The sequence below is a fragment of the Mesoplodon mirus genome, assembly GCF_964341445.2.
Source record: "Mesoplodon mirus genome assembly, chromosome: 7".
Classification (NCBI taxonomy): Eukaryota; Metazoa; Chordata; class Mammalia; order Artiodactyla; family Ziphiidae; genus Mesoplodon; species Mesoplodon mirus.
The window spans coordinates 52,783,018-52,796,872 of record NC_138983.1 but is presented as its reverse complement, the minus strand read 5'-3'; the positions used below and the strand labels follow the sequence as shown (position 1 = coordinate 52,796,872).

At 40.0% G+C, this 13,855-nt stretch overlaps 1 protein-coding gene across 1 annotated transcript in view; it reads left to right on the top strand.

The window, feature by feature from the left end:
* The window catches only part of AAMDC (adipogenesis associated Mth938 domain containing), a 33,364-nt gene extending 20,941 nt beyond the window's left edge, over positions 1–12,423 (top strand). Inside the window, exons 3-4 of the mRNA XM_082627888.1 lie at positions 10,327–10,422; positions 12,249–12,423. Coding sequence (XP_082484014.1) covers positions 10,327–10,422; positions 12,249–12,389 — 237 coding nt within the window. The 3' untranslated portion in view covers positions 12,390–12,423. The remainder of the gene's footprint in view (positions 1–10,326; positions 10,423–12,248) is intronic.
* The last annotated feature ends 1,432 nt before the right edge of the window (positions 12,424–13,855 follow it).

Below are 13,855 nucleotides of genomic sequence, written 5' to 3'. Positions count from 1 at the left end.
GCAGGGTGAGGATGCCTCAATAACAGGCTGATGCTCCAAACACAGACCTATGCACAAGGCTGTAAGTAATCACCCACGAAGGCCTGGATCCACAGGCTGTTGCGGTTATCTTTCATGGCTCTGTACGTGACACCCTGGGCCTGCAGTAAAGCATGCAACAGCCAAATTGAGTTCCACTGCTCCAGCAACTCTGATGGGCTCCTGCTGTCTGCAGTCTGTGAATCTTGAGAGGATTATGGTTTTGCACTCTTTTATGACCTTTCACTTCATTGAGCAGTGGCCTTGTTTCCTTATACCAGAATGTGAGCTCTTACAGCCTGGGGATCATGGTGCTCCTCAAAGTAGATGCTATTCTTTGCGGGGTTTTTTTGTAAATTTGTTTATTTATTTTTGGCTGTGTTGGGTCTTCGCTGCTGCGTGCGGGCTTTCTCTAGTTGCGGCGAGCGGGGGCTACTCTTCATTGCAGTGCGTGGGCTTCTCATTGCGGAGCACGGGCTCTAGGCACTTCAGTAGTTGAGGCACGAGGGCTCAGTAGTTGTGGCTCGTGGGCTCTAGAGTGCAGGCTCAGTAGTTGTGGCACACGGGCTTAGTTGCTCCATGGCATGTGGGATCTTCCCAGACCAGGGATCGAACCCGTGTCCCCTGCATTGGCAGGCGGATTCTCAACCACTGCGCCAGCAGGGAAGCCCCTATTCTTTGTTAAATGAAGGAATCATTCGGTATTTCAGATAAATGCATTTACTTAAGGCAGGTGAAGCTCTCCAGCCCTGATTTGTAATTCTGTTAAATATTTACCTTTGTCGTTGTACCAGAAAAAGAAAACGTTAAGTTCTTCATACCATAGCTGTTCAGCTCAGGGTGGTTCTAGGATTGATCACAGAGCTGTGGAACTAAAAAAGCATCTAATCCAATCGTTTTATCGATACATTCTTTAAGAACCAATTACTGTAATCAAATGAAAAAATATCCCGGTTTTGTTTTGCCTTTTAAAAATGTATAAACCAAGGGACTTCCCTGGTGGTCCAGTGGTTAAGAATCTGCCTTCCAATGCAGGGGATGCAGGTTCAATCCCTCGTTGGAGAACTAAGCTCTCACATGCCACAGGGCAACTAAGCCCGCACGTGCCACGACTACTGACCCCGCACACCACAACTAGAGAGCCCACACACTGCAACCACTAAGCCCACGCACTCTGGAGCCTGCCCACCACAATGAAAAATCCCGCATGCCACAACGAAGATCCTGCATGCCGCAACTAAGACCTGATGCAGCCAAATAAATAAATAAATATTTTTTTAAATGTATAAACCTAAATTACTTTAGAGATAAAGAATCTAATCTTCCCCCAGTCTCTTCTGATCTTTGTGGAGAATAGGGAAAGCTGGAGGCAGAGATACTGTTCAGAGCCACCTGGCCACTAGCTCTGCATCCCCTCCCACGATGAGGAAGTACCGTTGCTGATGATCAGTTTGGTTCACTCTTTGACGTGCAGGTGTTCTAATTTAGAACACTCTGATATTCCCTTAAGTGTAAGCTCATAGTGTCTTAGTGTAAATTCCTTAAGAAGATGCTGATGAAGTAAGTCAGAATATAAAAAGGTGTTAGTGTGAGAGACTGGCTATGTTATCAGCTCTGGAACACTCAGAGTGAAGAGTGTCAGCAGTAGTTGTACACCCCACAGGGAATCAAGAGACATGGAGAAAGCCAGAAAAGATGTGCTGCATCTGCTCCTGCTTTGTGTAGCCACCTGGCTTCTGCTAAACTTTGTTTCCTTGGCTAAATAAATCAGGAAGTAGTGAGTAGGTATGTGTGCCTATATGTGGTCTCTTCCTGCTAATCTATAACCTGCCAATACTATAGGGTTATTTTTTAAGCTGTTTATTTTTTATTTATTTTTTTTTTTTGCTGTACGCGGGCCTCTCACTGCCGTGGCCTCTCCCGTTGCGGAGCACAGGCTCCGGACACACAGGCTCCGCGGCCATGGCTCGCGGGCCCAGCCGCTCCGCGGCACGTGGGATCCTCCGGGATCGGGGCACGAACCCGTGTCCCCTGCATCGGCAGGCGGACTCTCAACCACTGCGCCACCAGGGAAGCCCTAAGCTGTTTATTTTGAAATAATTTCAGAGTTACAGAAAAGTTACAGGAATATTAGAATTCTCATTTTTACCCAGACCCAAATGTTAAGTTTATCATATTTTCTTTATCATCTTCTTCTCCAATAGACTTTTTTCTGAACTGCTGTAGATATTCTACCCCTTTGCTCCTAAATACCTGTGTGTATTTCCCCAAAAAACAAGGACATTCTCTTACAACACAGTGATGAAAATCAGGAAATTAACATTGATACAATACTATTATCTAATAAACAGACCTTATTAATATTTTGCCAATTGACCTAATACACATTACGTTTATTTGTCATACTAATGGAATCATACAGTATATAGTCTTTTGAGACTTGCTTTTTTCACTCAGCATAATACATTTTAGATTCATCCATATTGTCATAGGTATCAATAATTTGTTCCTTTTTTATTATTGAGTAGTATTCCATTGTTGGATTATAACACAATTTGTTGATGAACATTTGGGTTGTTTCCAGTTTGGTTTACTACAAGTAAAGCTGCTACAGATGACTGTAGTTAGTAATGCTATACGATATATATGAAAGTTGTTAAGAGAATAAATCCTAAGAGTTCTCGTCACCAGAGAAAAATGATTTTTTCTTTTTTTCTTTTTTTGTATCTATGTGAGATGATGGATGTTAACTAAACTTATTGTGGGAATCATTTCATGATATACATAAGTCATATGCTGTACACCTTGAACTTATACAGTGCTGTGTGTCAACTATATCTCAATAAAACTGGAAAAAAAATCTAGAGTAGGATATGCTGCTTCTAAGTTTACGAAATAAGAGTTAACAACGCCTCCCCCAACCCCCAATAGAAAGGTGCTATGAACGTTCATGTACAGGTTTTTGCGTGAATGTGAGTTTTCATTTCTCTAGGATACATACCCAGGTATGTGATTGCTGAATTGCGTAAGTACATATTTAAGAAAATGCCAAACTGTTTTCCTGCTAGAACATGAAGAAAGTGATATGCAGTAAGACTGGTGAGGCAGCTGGGAACTTACAGACCATGTTTAGGAGTTTGGCAGTTATTTTAAGGGCAATGAGAAACCGTTGAGTGCTGTTAAGCAGAGGAGTGACTTGAATGGATTTGTGTTTTGCAAAGATTCCTCTAGCTACAATTTGAAGAATGGTTAATTGGAAAGGGCTAAAGTGGTTTTATGGAGACCAGTTAGAAAGTTACTGCAACAGGCTAAATAAGAAGCTTAGACCAGGGTAGTGGCAGTGGAGATGGAGAGGAATGGACAGGTCCAAGAGATAATAAGGAAGTAAATTATTATGTCCAGTCTTTTGGGGAAAATGTTTAACATTTCAACATTATACTTAATGTTTAGCTAGCTGTAGGTTTTTCTTAGATGTCCTCTACCTAAGGAAGGTTCCCTTCTAGTTTAGTTTATTTTTAAAATATTAATAATAATTATTATTATTATTTATTTATTTTTATTGAAGTATAACTGACCTACAATGCTATGTTAGTTCCAGGTGCACAACATAATGATTTCATGTTTCTATACATTATGAAATGATCACCATGATAAGTCTAGTTACCATCTGTTACCATACACTATTATTGACTATATCCCCCATGCTGTATATTTCATCCCTGTAACTCATTTGTTTTTTTTGTTTTTTAATTAACTTCTTTATTTTTGGCTGCATTGGGTTTTTGTTGCTGTGTGCGAGCATTCTCTAGTTACTGCGAGCAGGGGCTAGTCTTCGTTGCGGTGTGTGGGCTTCTCATTGTGGTGGCTTCTCTTGTTGCGGAGCTTGGGCTCTAGGCACACAGGCTTCAGTAGTTGTGGCTCGTGGGCTTTAGAGTGCAGGCTCAGTAGTTGTGGTGCACGGGCTTAGTTGCTCTGCGGGATGTGGGATCTTCCCAGACCAAGGCTCGAACCCATATCCCCTGCATTGGCAGGCATATTCTTAACCACTGTGCCACCAGGGAAGCCCGACTCATTTCTTTTGTAACTGTAAGTTTGTACCTCTTAATGTCCCTCACCTATTTCACTCATCTCCCCCACCACCTCCCCTCTGGCAACTATGTGTTTATTCTTTGTATCTATGAGTCTATTTCTGTTTTGTTTTGTTTTTTAGATTCCACATATAAATGAAATCATACAGTATTTATCTTTCTCTGACTTAACTCACTTAGGATAATACCCTCTAGGTCCATCCATATTGTCACAAATGGCATTATTTAATTCTTTCTTATGGCTGAGCAATATTCCATTGTATATATGTACCACATTTTTAAAAAATTTTGTTGTTTATTTTTTATTTTTGGCTGCATTGGGTCTTCGTTGCTGTGCGTGGGCTTTTCTAGTTGCGGCGAGCAGGGGCTACTCTTTGTTGCGGTGTGCAGACTTCTCATTGCAGTGGCTTCTCTTGTTGCGGAGCACAGGCTCTAGGCACACAGGCTTCAGTAGTTGTGGCTCACGGGCTCTAGAGTGCAGGCTCAGTAGTTGTGGCACACGGGCTTAGTTGCTCCGCAACATGTGGGATCTTCCTGGACCAGACCTTGAACCCGTGTCCCCTGCATTGGCAGGTGGATTCTTAATCACTGCGCCACCAGGGAAGTCCTGAACTTTTTAAATTAAATTTTATTGGAGTATAGTTGCTTTACAATGCTGTGTGAGTTTCTTGCTGTACAAATAAGTGAATCAGTCGTACATATACATATATCCACTCTCTTTTGGATTTCCTTTCCATTTAGGTCACCACAGAGCACTGAGTAGAGTTCCCTTTGCTATACAGTAGGTTCTCATTAGCTATTTTACACATAGTAGTGTATATATGTCAGTCCCAATCTCCCAATTCATCCCACCCTTCTTCCCCCCTTGGCAACCGTAAGTTTGTTCTCTACATCTGTGACTCTATTTCTGCTTTGCAAATAAGTTCATCTCCACCTTTTTTCTAGATTCCACATTTAAGTGATATTATACTATATTTGTTTTTCTCTTTTTGACTTACTTCACTCTGTATGACAGTCTCTAGGTCCATCCACGTCTCTGCAAATGGCACTATTTTGTTACTTTTTATGGCTGAGTAATATTCCATTGTATATATGTACCATGTCTTCTTTATCCATTCCTCTGTTGATGGACATTTAGGTTGCTTCCATGCCCTGGCTATTGTAAATAGTGCTGCAGTGAACATCGGGGTGCGTGCATCCTTTTGAATTATGGTTTTCTCCAGATATATGCCTAGGACTGGGATTGCTGGGTCATATGGTAGCTCTATTTTTAGTTTTTTAAGGAACCTCCATACTGTTCTCCATAGGGGCAGTACCAATTTACATTCCCACCAACAGTGTACAAGGGTCCCCTTTTCTCCACACCCTCTCCAGCATTTATTGTTTATAGAATTTTTTTTTTTTTTTTTTTTTTTTGCGGTATGCGGGCCTCTCACCGTTGTGGCCTCTCCCATTGCGAAGCACAGGCTCCGGACACGCAGGCTCAGCGGCCATGGCTCACGGGCCCAGCCGCTCCGTGGCATGTGGGATCCTCCCGGACCGGGACACGAACCCGTGTCTCCTGCATCGGCAGGCGGACTCTTGACCACTGTGCCACCAGGGAAGCCCTGTTTGTAGAATTTTTTATGATGGCCATTCTGACCGGTGTGAGGTGACACTTCATTGTGGTTTTGATTTGCATTTCTCTAATAATTAGTGATGTTGAGCATCTTTTCATGTGTCTGTAGGCCATCTGTATGTCTTCTTTGGAGAAATATCTATTTAGGTCTTCACCCATTTTTTGATTGGATTTTTTTTTTCTATATTGAGCTGCAGGGGCTGTTTGTATATTTTGGAGATTAATCTCTTGTCAGTTGCTTCATTTGCAAATGTTTTCTTCCATTCTGAGGACTGTCTTTTCATTTTGTTTATGGTTTCCTTTGCTGCGCAAAAGCTTTTAAGTTTAATTAGATCCCATTTGGTTATTTTTGTTTTTGTTTTCATTACTCTAGGAGGTGAATCAAAAAAGATCTTGCTGTTATTTATGTCAAAGAGTGGTCTGCCTATGTTTTCCTCTAAGGGTTTTATAGTGTCCGGTCCTTAATCCATTTTGAGTTTATTTTTGTGTATGGTATTAGGGAGTGTTCTAATTTCATTTTTTTTACATGTAGCTGTCCAGTTTTCCCAGCACCACTTATTGAAGAGACTGTCTTTTTTCCATTGTATATTCTTGCCTCCTTTGTCATAGATTAGGTGGCCATAAGTGTGTGTACCACATCTTCTTTTTTTTTTCCCCCACATCTTCTTTATCCATTCATCTCTCGATGGACATTTAGGTTGCTTCCATATCTTGGCTATTCTAGTTTAGTTTTCTGAGAGTTTTTTTTTTAATCATAAATACATGGTGAACTTCATTAAATGCTTTTTCTGCATCATTTGACACGACTTTGTAATTTTTCTTCTTTACTTTGTGGTGAACTACGTTGATTTTTAAAATATTGAACCAACCTTGGATTTGCTAATGTTTTGTTGAGGATTTTCATTAAATGTTTAAAATAGAATTCACCACTGAAATCATATGTGTCTAGAATTTTTTCTGTGGAAGGGTTTTAAATTATAAATTCAATTTCTAACGTCTATAGGACTATTCAGATTTTCTGCTTCTTAGATTTTAATAAGTTGTGTCTTTCAAAAAGATCTGTCCATTTCTTCTAAGTTGTCACATTTATTAGTGTAAATTTATTCCCAATTTTTAAAATTATTCTTCTGCTATCTGTATGATCCATAGTGATGTCCCCTTCATTCCTGGTATTTATGACTTGTGTCTTCTCTTTTTTTCCTGATCAATCTTACAATGGTTTCAATTTTATTAATCTTTTCAAAGAACCAACTTTTGGCCTTGTTGACTTTTCTCTGTCATTTGTTTCCCATTCCATTGATTTACACACATATATTCATTATTATCTGTCTTCTGCTTGCTTTGGATATGATTTGCTTCTCTTCTCCTAGCTTTTTAAGGTGGAGGCTTACACCATTGATTTTAGACAATTATTTTTCTATTATAAGAATTCAAAGTGATAAATTTGCCTATAAGCATTATATAGATGTATTCCACAAATTTTGATGTATTTTTCCTTTACCCTTTAGTTCAAAATACTTTCTTGCTCAATTTCCAATTATTTATGGCTTTTCTAAATATCTTATTGTTATCAACAAATCTATTTTGTCAGATATATTCTCTTTTATTTCATTTCTTTGAAATTTACTGAGACTTATGTCAGCATAAGGTCTTAGTGACTGTTCCATGTACACTTGAAAAAACAATGTGTATTCTGCAGTTGTTGGGTGTAGTAACCTATAAATGTCTATTAGGCCAAATTAACTGACAGTGTTGCTAAAAGCTCCCATTTCCCTAATTAGACTCTTTGTCTATGTGTTTTATCAATTACTGAGAGAAGGTTGTTAAAATTTCCGACTATAGAGCTGGATGGACCTAGAGTATGTCATGCAGAGTGAAGTAAGTCAGAAAGAGGAAAACAAACACTGTATGCTAACACATATATATGGAATCTAAAAAAACAAAAAAATGGTTCTGAAGAACTTAGGGGCAGGACAGGAATAAAGACACAGGCATAGAGAATGGACTTGAGGACATGGGAGTGGGAAGGGTAAGCTGGGATGAAGTGAGAGAGTGGCATGGACATATATACACTACCTAATGTAAAACAGATAGCTAGTGGGAAGCAGCCGCATAGCACAGGGAGATGAGCTCGGTGCTTTGTGACCACCTAGAGGGGTGGGATAGGGAGGATGGGAGGCAGATGCAAGAGGGAGGAGATATGGGGATATATGTATATATATAGCTGATTCACTTTGTTATAAAGCAGAAACTAACACACCATTGTAAAGCAATTATACTCCAATAAAGATGTTAAAAAAAATCCAACTATAGTGGTTTTGTCTCTTTCCTTAGTTCTGTTATTTTTGTTTTTAATACTTATTTATTTTTGGCTGTGTTGGGTCTTAGATGCAGCATGCAGGATCTTTCCTTGCAGTGTGTGGGCTTCTCTCTAGTTGGGGCATGTGGGCTCCTATCTAGTTGTGGCTCCAGAGTGCATGGGCGCTGTAGTTGTGGCACAGGGGCTCTTTAGTTGTGGTGCATGGGCTCAGTAGTTGTGGCACTTGGGCTTATTTGCCCTGCCGCATGTGGGATCTTAGTTCCCAGACCAGGGATCGAACCTGCATGCTCTGCATTGGAAGGCGTTTTCTTAGCTGCTGGACCACCAGGGAAGTCCCAGATATGTTATTTTTGTTTTCATATATTTTGTAGCTCTTTCACTAAGAGTGTACAGATTTGGGTTGTTATGTTTTTCTTAATGAATTGGTCCTTTAAGTATCATGAGATGAAACTATCTCTAGTAATACTTCCTATCTTGATATTAATATAACCACACCAGCTTTCTTAGTGTTTGCATTTTATATCTATCCTTATACTTTCAACTTATGCCTTTATATTTCAGGTATATACCTTGTAAGTAGTGTTTAGTTGGGTCTTGCTTTTTAACTCAATCTTTGCCTCTCATTAAACTATTTAGTCCACTTAATTACTGCTACAGTTATGTTTAAGTGTTAACATATTGCTATTTGTTTTCTGTTTGTCCTCATGTTTTTTATTCCTGCCTTTTTAGGGGGGTTAATCAAGTATTTTTTAGTACTTCAGTCTGTCTCCTTTATTGGTTTTTTTGCTCATGTGTGTGTGTGGGTGGCAGGCAATTGCCTTAGGGAAGATTCAGGTTACACTTAAAGTAACAATTATTGTGTGCCTACAATGGGCCAGGCACTGGGCTTAAGCACAACTCTGTGGTCATTAGGGCTAGTTCTTTCCAGTTTCAAGGTTGCTCCCTAGGTTACAGTATTCTAATAAAGTGCATTAAGCCAAAGGTTAACATGTGTCTGTTCAAATCCCAACTCTGCTACTTAGTAATTGTGTCATCTTGGCTAATGTGTATGTATTTTGTGAGCTTCAGTTTCTTTATCTATAAAACAAGGAGAATGGATGCTTTTGTGCTACTATTAATGCAGATCACATGGAATAATTTCTATAGCTGTATTATGAAAATTACAACTTTAAACATGTAAGATATTATTATTCCAGGATTTAATAAAAATACTCATATTTGTTCTTCTTATACCTTTTATAATAAATTTCAATCCTATCTTCTCTAAACCATCAGCTTTTTAGACTGAAAAACCCTTCTTTCTTTGGTACATTTGTTGTTGTCTTCGTATATTCAGCAGCTCTTTCCCTAAACCATGTCTAACTATGATTAGAATGTACCCCTTCTACAACCACTGAATCAAGGCATACTCCTAGTCATACTTCAAGACGCAATTAAAACAGCATGTCTTCCATGACAATTTTCCACTCTTATTCACTTCCCAAGTTGGGCTGGTATTTACCAAACTCTAAATCCTGTATCCCCTTTGCTGATGTGGAAGCAGTTCAGAAGCCACCATCCTTTAACGTTGGATTAATGTTCATTAAACACCTTACCTTAAATATCCCTGGGAGAATCTGGGAAGACTTTACAGAGTGAGAGATAGGTTTTAAAGCATCAAAGTTTTCCTGGAGTTAAGTGGGAAAGGGGCTCAGAAAAAGGAAACGATATGGAGCTTTCCAAGTTTTGGCATGGTGTGCAGGTGCTTTCTTCTCCCACGTCATCTCTTTCCACTCACTTGTCACTTACATTTCAGTCATATGGAACTAATTGTAGTTCACTAGGTTGCTCTTTCCTCTGAGCCTTAGTTCATGCTATCCCCTGTATTTGGTATGCCTTGTTCCCATGATTTCCTTTAACCTGGCTAATTACTGTTTGTCCTTTATGTCTCAGCTTAAATGTCACGTCCTCTGGGGTATCTTCCCTGACCCCCTGTCCTGACTCCCCAGGTCTGAATTAGGTGCCCTTTCTGTATGTTCTCACTACACCCTGAACGTTACTTCTTTGTAGCACTTGTAAAACGACTGAAATTTCTTTGTAGTCTTCTATATTTTTCACTAGACTTAGAGCTCCATGAGGGCAGTACTGTATCTTCTGCTATTCCCAGGGCCCTAGTGAGGCTTGGCCTAGAGTAAACCTCAGTAAACATTTGTTCGATGAATGAATGACTCTAACAGGAATGCTGACCGCAAAGAAAGATGAAAAGAGCAGGTAGCTGGTATACTTTCTCTTTCCATGTCCAGCATTCTCCTGGTGTGCAGCCTGCAGATGTGGAGGAAGTTGTCGAGAAGGGTGTGCAGATCCTTGTCATTGGCCGAGGGATGAGTGAGGCCTTGAAGGTAGGTATTGGTGAGCACAGCATTCCTGAGGACTTCTGGTAATCTCCTGGATCTTTACCTTAGAGATATGTCCTTCTTGGAAGTTCATCTCTATATATCATGCACTCTCATTTTGCTGAGCCAGTGGATGGCCCAGGATAAAACAGTGGCTGCGCACTATTCTTCCTCATCAGGGTTGGACTCTCCAGTCTCTAATCATAGGCCTGTGCTGTTTCAACTATTTTTCAGAAATTCCTCAATCCTGGAATTTCTTTTAAGCTCTACAGCTATCAATATTTGGCTCTTTAGATTTTTACAGTACTTTCCTTTTTTACAGTACTTTTAACTTTTCTTTTCTTGGGCACATTCAAGTTAAGCCTTTTTCCCCTTTCAGAAAAAGAAAGTTTATTTTTATTGTACTTACAGAAATAGTACATGCTTGTTGTAAAAGAGTCAATGCAGAAATGTAGAATTAAAAAGGTGAAAGATTTCCCCTTCCCAATCGTAACTGCTCCAATGCTCTTTCTATGCATCTGCAAATATATACACACTTACACATACTGATATACATGTTTTTACATAAATAGGATCACTCTATACATATCGTTCTGTAACTTTTTATTCACTTACATTATTGCATTATGGACAGCCTTTCACATAAGTTTATAGAGATCTACCTCATCTGTCCTTTATATAGATGTCGTAAAATCCAGTTCTCTACCGATGGAGGTGCCCTTTATTTGTATTTTTTAGTTTAACCTAGTTTTTTCCTCCATTAAAATGATCCTTATCTGTAAGACTACTGTTATTATAAAATTGTTTAAACATATAAAAAAGTAATGTAGGGCATTTTAAAAAACATTTCACTCAGAGCTCCTTCTGACAAGGCAGAGTCTAATTAAAATCTATTTAAAATAATATTGAAGACAAGCCAGAGTTGAGAAAATAGCCAATAATAGCTGTCACTCTTGAGAATCTTTTATATAAATTCATTTACAAATATTTATTCAGCACCTTCTATGGGGCAGACACTATTCTAGGTACCAGGGACAACAAGCTAAACAAGGCAAACGAGGTTCATGGCCCTCATGGATAATAAAAATGTAGACAATTTCAGATCATAGTAAGTGCTGTGAAGGAAATGGTGACTTATGAGGGGCTGCTCTGAATGGGGTGGTAAAGAAAGGCCTTTCTGAGAAGACATTTGAGCTGCAGTGTACGTACATTCATAAAACTTCATCCTCACACCAACCCTTTGATTTTAAGTATTACTATCTCCGTTTTATAGGGGAGGAAATTGCAGTTGAAAGACTTTCAAAAGGTCTCTTGGTTAGTACATAGCAAAGTTAGAATTTAGACTCAGGTTGGACTGACTCAAACATTTAACATTTATCTGGATTTGAATCAGTCAGGTTGGACTGACTCAAACATTTAACATTTTACATACCTTAGCTGAATTCATTCTCATACCAACCCTGTAAGCAGGTATTGTTATCCCTATTTACATACATGGAAACAAAGGCTCAGAGAATTTAATTCACTTACCCAAAGTCACAATGCTAGTAAGGACTTAAATTCAAGACTGTCTGACTCCAAAATCCATGCTCTTTCCAGTTTCCATATCACCTGAGCTGTCTGCACATGTTTCATGGTACTTCTGTTAACTTCTTAGAAGCCTTTTTGACTCCTTGGGACTCACTGCCAAATTCTGGACTGGTGACACACTGGGTGATTGAGGAGTGATGGTTGTCACTGTCCAGTTCTGTAGAATATACTTGCCTCATTGCAGGAAAGGAAACCCTGGGGGCCTTTCCCCCTGATTTACTCATCTTTTTCCTTCTTCCCAGGTACCCCCATCAACCGTGGAATACCTCAAGAAAAAAGGCATTGATGTGCGGGTCCTCCAGACAGAGCAGGCAGTGAAGGAGTATAATGCCTTGGTTACCCAAGGCATCAGGGTGGGAGGGGTCTTCCATTCCACCTGCTGATGGAGCCTTAAGAGAATAAATCACTAAGCAATGATGCCTGTGACTGTCACTCTTACCTCTGTCCACTCCAGCCCCCCCAAGCATTTTTGAACAGCTGCTCGTGCCAGGTCCTGTGCTAGGCTTTGGGATGCATGGATGACTTAGGCAAGGTCCCTGTCCTGGGGCAGGGGGGCCTGAAAATCAGGGGAGGAGACAGAAGTTTGCCAAAGTTTAATATTGTGGCAAATGTTAGGCCAGAAGTAAGCGAAAATAAAGGCAAAAATAAAGAAAGCCTTCTGACTTGAAGTTTGAAAGCCAAAGAAAAGTTTCAGTGCATTAAAATCACATTGCAGTTGATGCTTTGGAATGTTTAGTCATCAATTCAACCAATTTTTATTAAGTACCTTATATGCCAGGCACTGCTATAGGCTCCAGAGAAACAGCAATAAAAGTCTTGTGCTCAGGCTTCCCTGGTGGCGCAGTGGTTGAGAGTCCACCTGCCGATGCAGGGGACACGGGTTCGTGCCCCGGTCCGGGAAGATCCCACGTGCCGCGGAGCGGCTGGGCCCGTGAGCCATGGCCGCTGAGCCTGCACGTCCGGAGCCTGTACTCCGCAACGGGAGAGGCCACAACAGTGAGGCCCGCATACCGCGAAAAAAAAAAAAAAAAATAAAAGTCTTGTGCTCATGAAGCTTATATTCTAGTGGGCAAAATAAACAAGTAAACAAATACGTAATATAAGTAGAATGTTATGAAGAAAAATAAAGGAAGATAAGAAACAGAGTGATAGGGGCTATTTCAGATATGTGGTCAGGGAAAGTGTCTTTGTGCAATGACATATGAGCAGAGCCCTGAATGAACTGAGGCAACACTTCAATAACAGTAAAAGGAGCTATGCCTTGATACTAGGGTTCTAGGCAGGCTGTTCTACTAACTAAACCTGAGCCTTGCCAGACAGTTCTCTCTGCCTCAGATTCCCTCACTATAAAATGATGGGGCTGGGCTAAATGCCTTTTAATGGTCCCTACTGGAATGGATAGCCTTTGCTCTATTAAATACCAGGTGGCCTTTGTGAAGCCTTAGAATAGACTGACAGAATTATAATAGTAATCAGCATTACCTTATTTTTCATTTTTCCCCCTCTTTAAAGAGTTATGAGTATCAGCTTTGGTGTCAGATAGCCTTGACTTTTAACTGTGGCTTTCACGGCCACTCACCGGTTGGGCACTTATTTAATCTCTCAGAGTTTCACTGTTCTCATTTGTCAGATAGGGATCATATTAGTACCCGGAGTTATCATAGGTGTTAAGTTGGGTAATTCATAGAAAGTCTTGGCACATTGCCTGGCATGTAGTAAGGACTCAATAAACTGAAACCATTGTCAGTATCTTTCTCCTAATGGGGCTGCTGTGTAAAGCTAACTGGTTTCATTTTATGGTTCTTAATATATCAGCTTATAATTTCAAAGATTCATGGAATGTTGGAGC